Source organism: Drosophila arizonae, chromosome 4 (genome assembly GCF_054131065.1).
Source record: "Drosophila arizonae isolate 15081-1271.41 chromosome 4, UAZ_ARI_1.0, whole genome shotgun sequence".
NCBI lineage: Eukaryota > Metazoa > Arthropoda > Insecta > Diptera > Drosophilidae > Drosophila > Drosophila arizonae.
This window is the reverse complement of record NC_142924.1, coordinates 19723397-19730968: the sequence shown is the minus strand read 5'-3', so window position 1 is coordinate 19730968 and position 7572 is coordinate 19723397. Positions and strand designations below refer to the sequence as shown.

Sequence of the window (7572 nt, the reverse complement as noted above, 5' to 3'; positions counted from 1 at the left end):
TTTCTCTTTTTTTTTTTTGCTATCGAGTGTGCTGCTCTATATAGGACTCTACTAGGACTCACCCGACTCGCAGGTGGGGACAGACGATTCAGCTATTTACAAGTGACTAAGCATGTAAGCATGATCTCCGAGCCCCGAACTATGCCCAATTTTCCCCAAATTCCCAATTCCCTCTGTCCCTCTCCCTCTCCCACTCCCTTTCCCTCTCGCTCTCCCTCTCCGTCTCGGTCGGCTCTTTAGTTGCTGGGCAATCACGCGGCAACAACAACCACCAATGAGGCGCAATCGTCGTCAGCAGCTGCTGCCGGCAGCAAAGTCGACGTTGCTGTGGACGTCGCATTTCGATGCTCCACGTCCAGCTCCAGCTCATTCCGCAGCTCCTGCTCATCCGGCATGTTAATGCAAATGGTTGGCGAGGCTTTGTCCTCTGTCTGTGTCTGTGCCTGTGCCTGTGCCTGTGCCTGTGCCTGCGCCTGCAACTGCAACTGCATCTGTGTCTGTGTCTGTGCCTGATCGACTGTTGCTGACAGTTTGCACTTTTGCAGCTTCTTCTTCGGGCTCTGCTGCACTGCGTCCTTTGCCCAGCCGCTAATGCACGCACGTTGATTATTGTGACTGTGACTGTGATGATGATGATGATGATGCACAGCCGCCAGACTGGGGTACACGAACTTCATGCCGTAGGCAAAATGGCGCGGCTGATGATGCAGCGCCTCGTCGTAGCTGGGCAGCCCGGTGGCAATTGTATAACAGGGTGGCGATTCAATTTGATAGAAGCCCGCCTCATTGGCCCCGCCAGGTGAGCTGCCATTGCCGCTGGCGCTGCCGCTGCCATTGCCGGGCACCTGCTGCAGCAATCGGCTGGCGTCGTAGCTGATCAGGTGATGACTGGCTCCATGCGAGGAGTACGAGTCGCTGGCCGCATGCAGCTGTGCGCGTATGTCCTTGTCTGCAAATACGAAAAAAGGTTGAAAGTTGGTTAGTTGTTGCTTCCATTTCTTTGCCGTATCTGCTCCGGCTGTCCAACTTTGACTTTGACTTTGACAAACGTCTCATTAGTTTGTTTGTTGCGACTACACACACACACACTCGCACACACAGACATGCACACACACACTCGCACACACTGAAGGGACACTTGTTGGATTGGCTTAGGGGGGGCATAGGGAGAGGAGTTTGCCATTAAATTCAATTTAGCGTAAAGGCGCAAACGCTTGAACTTTGTGAATGGCAGGACATGAACAGGATCCTCTCCAGCATTTATTGAAAAAAATACAAAAAAAGAGGAAAACAGAAAACAGCATAAGCCCGGACAGAAAAGTGAAACAGAGAGAGAGAGAGAGAGAGGGAGAAAAACTTTTGTGCCGACCGGAAATGCCTGCGAGTTTGGCCGGACAGGCAAAAGTTTCTCATGCACAACAACCAACTGTCCGGCCGACTGTCTGTCCGTCCGTCTGCCCGTCCGACTGACTGACAACAACAGCAAGCTGGCAATAAGCTGGCCGGAAGTGCGCGCGTGGCACAAATGAAACGAAAATACGAATTACGGAAAAAGAGCGAAATAAATATTAAAGAAGATGCAGCAATGTAGAGAAAAGCTCCGCCCGTAAACTATGCAACGCGAAATGGGAAATTTTGTTGCATTCATCAGTTTTCACGCTTGAAAAGAAAAGTCGCTTTAAAGCAAACCTGAATGAACGAGAGATTACTTGTGTAGTGCCTGAAATGAACAGTTCGTGGAAACATCGCCCAACAGAAGAGCTTATCCAGATATATCCACTATATAATTGTAATCCTTTGTCAATTTGAAGGTGGCTTTTATTGTTTACCCTTGCCACAAATTGTTGCGGTTATTAAATGCAATTTAAGCTGCATTTATTAAATGAAAGCCACCTCCTGCAGACAGCAGCTGAATACGGCATTTTTTCGCATTGTCAGTGCAAGCAATTATTATTTATATTTTAAGCTTATTTTTACGATTTTTTTTTATAAATTTCAATTGAAATTAATTTAACTTTTTTTTGTGCTGCGTTCAATTCGCTTTTCTGTTTGTTGTGTGCTCAGAAATATTTTGGCCACATGGATTCCATTAAAGCAACTGTGCCTCTTTTTTTTCAGGGGTGGGGGGATGGGGTAGGGCGGAGGTACGTAGCAGACGAGGAGGCGTGGCACAGCAAAAATTGGCGCATTACAATATTAAAACCCCCAGCCCGACAGCAGTCACACAGTCGAAGTGGGAACTCGCACTCATACTGGCAGCAGTCACTGTGCTGCTGGCGGCGGCTGTTGATTTATTGTTATAACTGTAGTGCAAGCTCGTATATTTTTTGGGTGCCGAGGACTCTCGCAGAGAGCCATTTGACTTTTGTTTTATTTTTTGATAGACAGACGGCAAACACGACGGCCAAGCACATAGTAGTCCGCAGTGGGCGTGGCACACACACGCACACACACATGCCATGGGATTCATATTTTATGCAAGTGTTGGGGCAGTCCACAGCATGCAAAGGAGCTAAAAAACAGAAAACCAAAAAGCAAAAAAAAAAAAAATGGAAGGAAGCAGCAGAACTGGCAGCTGCAGCAGTAGTTGGGAAAAAAATTAGCACGCCATTTGTTTTTGGCTTTTGTTACATTTGTGGCATGTTTTTTCATTTCGGCTGATGCGCCCCAATGTATGCAACAATTTAAATTCATTGCAATGAGCTGACGAATGCTGAAGAGCCCAACAATTGAGCTCGATTCGCATTGTGTTTTTTTATTTACTAGACATGTGAATGTGAATGTGAATGGGTGTGTGTGTGTGTGTGTGTGTGTATATACGTATATGTTTGGCTGAGTATTTATATATTGCATTTCATAAATGTTTGTTAATTTTTTAACACGCTCAACGGTTCGAGGGCAGCTTTTATTACATTTAATCGCTTTCGCAGCTGATGTCAATGAAAACTGATTGCTGAGTGGAGCAGCTCAAATGAAATTTCGCACTGCTCGTACCGCTGCCATTTTTTGGAGAGTGCTGCACAAATTGAATCTGGTTCAATTCAATAAGCTGCGCACACTAAATGCTCTCGAGCAACAAAGCAATTTGGTTAATTACAATTCGCCATTTGCGTTCTGCTAACTGAAAGCCAAAAGCCAGCCAAACACGGGAACTAAAATATACAAAACATGAGCTGGTTGTAGGTGGAGCTAGCTAGGTGGAGCTGGAGCTAGTTCTGCGTCCTGCCACAGAAGCCATTAAAAATTGAAAAGACTCGCAAAACTGAGGGAAAGTTGTGGCCGTTAGTTTTTCCCTTTTTTTCTGCCTCTCTCTCTCTCGCTCTCTCTCTCTCTTTGGTTTTCTGCGGGCAAATTTTTGGGCTACGCTTAATTACATTTTTACGGATGTAAATTATGCACAACCTATACAACATAATAAACAGTGGCAGCAGCTCCTGTTTCGTCCTGTTTCGCTTTAATTCACAAGTGCCTGGCGCCGCTGGCTGTTGTCCTGTTAATAAATTCAGTTGTGTGCGGCTCTAATTGATAACAAGCCAAAAACTTGCTACACGTCGAAACAGTGTGCGTGTGTGTATGCATGTGTGTGTGTGTGTGAGTATAGCCTTGCTTAATAAATAAACTGTAAGACCAAGGCAGAGGCTGCCTGGCATCTACGGCTCGTTAAGTATTTATAAGGTAAGCACACTCGGTGTGCTTGTAGCCAGCCAGCTGGGCAGACAGGTAGGTCGGCACGAGCGAGGGGGCGGGGCACACGTAGCCAGCATTAAACGCAGAAAAGCGTGCTACGAAAATCGAGCAAACTTAAGCCAAAGTTGCTTAATTATAAATGACACACGTGTGGCAGAGGCAGCGCAGTGAGCTGCAGCAACCACAGCTAGACACACTCCACATAAATATAGATATACACGTATGTATGTGTGTGTGTGTGCTATCTATGTAGGCCAGTCTAACACGTAGCACGTAATACAGAGCCAAAAAGTAAAACCAAACACGACACTAACGAAACTAATTAGACGCACAGGCGCCCAAAAAAAAAAAAAAAAAAAAAAAAAAAAAAAAAAAGCGGCTAGCACACATATCGCTCAAAGCTCAAATTGATATTTTACGTAGTGGCCCGGCCCTTACCACTAACTAGAGTCCCGCTAGCCTCTGCTCGGGCTAACATTGTTTTGGGGCGGAAAGTTTTTAAGGCTCGTTAGCACGAAATTGACAGTTTGACAGTTGAGTTGGCCATACTTTAATGCCACGGCCTTTGGCCCGGCCCACAACTTGTACAACACACGCTCGGTTTCTGTCTCTCTCTCACTCGCTGTCTCTTGCTCTTGCTCTACTCTCTTTGTTGGCCTAAATAAATCATTTGGCTAAATTGGTCTGCAAAAAGTTTGACACTCGAGTTGAGACTTGTTTAGTTTTCGTACTCTCCAGGTTTAGCGTGCGCCTGTGTGTGTGCTTATCTGTGTGTGTGTGTGCACAGCTCGTTTGCTTCTAATTATGTGTAAAGTGCCTAAGCATATGATTTACTTTGCGCTATTTGTTTGCAAGCTCTTGGCCCAAACCAGCCGAACGAGCAACAGGTTTCTGGCCAACAACTGGATTTAGTTCAAGCCGTTGTTTAAGCCAGCATTTATGAACTTTTGGCCATATGACTCGCCAGCTTATCAGCTAATATATATCTATGTTTTTATTTCATTGGCCTCTGTTGCTGCTGTAACTGCGATAAGACTGAATTACCCCATTATAATAATGCTCATATATCACTCAGCTCAGTTGAATTTTTTGTCCACTTTCCTGCTGCCACAGACAATTTAACGCCATTCTCTCTCTCTCTCTCTCTCTCTCTCTGTCCCTCTCTCTGAAAGAGAAACAAATTTCGCACAGCTTCCACATTATCACGCTCGTAAAGGGGGCGCACGGCTGGGCGGGGCAGCTGGGTCAGTTGAATATTATAAATATGCAGCGCATATATTTTGTGGCATCATAAACTTGTGTATCTAAAATTACAACGGCCAAAGCCATGGGAATGCGAGGCGGCTGACAATTTCGAAGCGCGCCAAAATTTATGAGACTTACGGCCATAACCGAGGGGCGTAAGGGGCGCGTGAGTGCGTGGGTGTGTGTGCGTGTGAGTGTTGCTTTTCTGCATTTTATATTGTTTAGCCTGGCAGCCAAAACAGCTGGATAAATGGCCGTTGATAAGGTCGTAGCCCCACATTTTGATTAGAGTCACAAAGTCAGCACATGAACACGGTGGAGGGAGCGGTAAGGAGGGTTGAGGGGGCAGATCGAGGGCTGCTCAATGAGTACTTACTGCATTTCTTCCAGGTCCTGAACTTGCGATAGAAGTAACAGCTAAACATGATGAACACCAGGGAGAGCACCACCAGCGAGGTGACAACGCCAATCCACAGATAGTTGACAATGGCGTGCATGTCGGCATCGCCAAAGATCTGCTCCCAGGTGGAATTGGCATCGGCATCGGCATTGTGCTCCCGCAGATCGGCCAGATCGAGCACCACCGAATTGGACAGCTGCTCGGTGCTGATGCTGGCCGGGGGCGCGGAGTCGTAGCTGCCGGCCGCATTCCCAATCCGCTGCAGCAGCGTGTTGAACGAGTGCAGCGCATCGATGTGGCGCAGATCGTGCGCTGTGGGTATCTCGAATGTGATTTGATTCTGCTGCATGTGCTCGGCGATGGCAGCGGGACTCATGCTGCTGGCCGGTGCCGAGATGAACTCCGCATAGAGCTCCCCGCTGCTGGGCATCGTGGTTGTCTCTGGCAGCGGATAATCCGTGGTGCTGGCTAGTGACATGTCTGCTGCCATGACTGTGACTTTCTTGACTTTGTATTTTCTTTTTTTGTATTTACTTTTTATTTAACTGTTTGCCACTGTTAGCACTGATTCGCTATTGTTGCTGCTGCTGTCGATGTTGTGAATGTTGTTGGCACACACGTCACGACACGTAAACAAAACGGAGTCTATAAATAGTCATTGGTCGAACTCCCGAATACGAATATTGTATTTATTTTCGTCTGCAATTTGGCCCGCGCACTGCGTCCGTTCGCTGGAGCGGCTCGTGGTTGACTGAATTGCCTCTCGTGCTGCGAGCGGAAGGTAAAGTTTGTGCCCAACACACAACGAGTGGAATGCACACGCAGAGAGCGACAGCCGGCTGTAGTGAGTGGCCACCCACCCTCTCACTCGCTCGCTCTCATTGGCGCGGGAATATTTTCACGCTCAATTTTATAGCTCACTCGGAGTTGGGCTCACAGCTGAGTTGAGATGCTTCAACTCCTCAAGTCCTTGCCTTGCTTTGCCTTAAAGAAGCGTTTTGCAATTTTTGCCGCATGTTTTTTTTTTTTTTTTATTTCTTTTTATTCTTGTTAAATGTTCAACGTCCTCATTGCTGACCCAGTTTGAATCGTTTGCCTTTTTGGCCAGCAAAGACAAAAGACGTTCGCCATAGTTCTCTTTGGGTTTTTTGCTTAAAGAAAACTTCGCTCCGGTCACGTTCGTGACGCATTTCGAGGCGTTTAAAGTTACCAAGTTTTCAAGTTTTCAACGGTTTTCAAGCAAAAACCAAATTGTAGCAGCGAAAACTTCTGTGTTTGCTTATAATGAGCAACGGGGCGGACAGCGTATTCGATAAGCCAACGTTTCGTCCTGGATTTATGGCCAAAAGCCAAGCCAAGCCGAGCAGCAGGAAAACACGATTCTAGTTTATAAACCTGGCAGCTGTGCGTTCGCTTTTATAGTTCAGCTTAGAGTGGAAACACAGCTGAGCAGTTTAAATAAATCTAAGGATTCCTAAGCTTTAAAATTGCTACAAAAGAACTTTTATATATACTCAACAGAAATATATCAAATGTTAGATTAAATAAATTTGTAGCTTGCCTATAAAGTGGTTTATATTGCATAAAAAAATTATATATAAATTACTAATGAGCTCTGCAAAATCCTCTATAAGTTTCCTATTCAAAAACAAGACACATATACTTTAAATGCCCCAGAAAATAGTGTATATATATGAAATAGAAAAAGGAGCTAGTGCTCAAATCTCGGCCATTATGTGTCCCTTGGGATGGCACAGTACTTCCTGCCTTCCTGCCCCAATGTCGTTGGTAACCAGGATGGGACAGGAACGTGAATGTCCTGGGCACGCCTCATTTCAGCTGCAACCCAAATGCTGACCAAAAGCCGGACAGCAAAACTCAATGCACAAAGGTTCCTCGTCGTCGTGATATGTTGGCCGAAAAAACGTGCTCAGAAAGTGGAACAAATGCATTGCTCAGCTGGCAGTCCCCTCTCTCCAACACACACGCACACACTCACACTCTCTCTCCCTCTCTTCCCATGCTCATACGCGAGTCGAACTCAATTGCTTGAGTCTCACTCGAAAACCGGTTTGGCTGAGCGCGTGTGCGCACGCGATGAGAGTAAAATTGAGTAAAATTTCCCTGCACTCTCGCGCACGAAGTGAGCGCACAGAAAGTCAATTTGGCAGCATTCGCCTTTGAACTGCGCCAGGCTAAAGGTCGCACCGCGTGGGCGCTACGGGCGGGCCACAGACCAT

General features: G+C 46.4%; 1 protein-coding gene across 1 annotated transcript; it reads right to left on the bottom strand.

The window, feature by feature from the left end:
• Positions 1 to 6097, bottom strand: comm (commissureless). The gene is made up of 2 exons (XM_089466611.1): positions 5309 to 6097; positions 1 to 949 (listed from the first exon to the last, which is right to left on the bottom strand). The coding sequence occupies exons 1-2, from the start codon at positions 5820 to 5822 to the stop codon at positions 252 to 254; spliced, it is 1212 nt and encodes a 403-aa protein (XP_089322737.1). The 5' UTR covers positions 5823 to 6097; the 3' UTR covers positions 1 to 251.
• Between the last annotated feature and the right edge of the window lie 1475 nt (positions 6098 to 7572).

What these genes read in the sequence shown, in the direction of transcription:
- comm (XM_089466611.1), bottom strand. Translation starts at nt 5,822, where the DNA reads ATGGCAGCAGACATGTCACTAGCCAGCACCACGGATTATCCGCTGCCA. An exon ending in CAGGACCTGGAAGAAATGCA is followed by an intron (nt 950 to 5,308) that starts GTAAGTACTCAT and finishes TCGTATTTGCAG; the next exon opens with ACAAGGACATACGCGCACAG.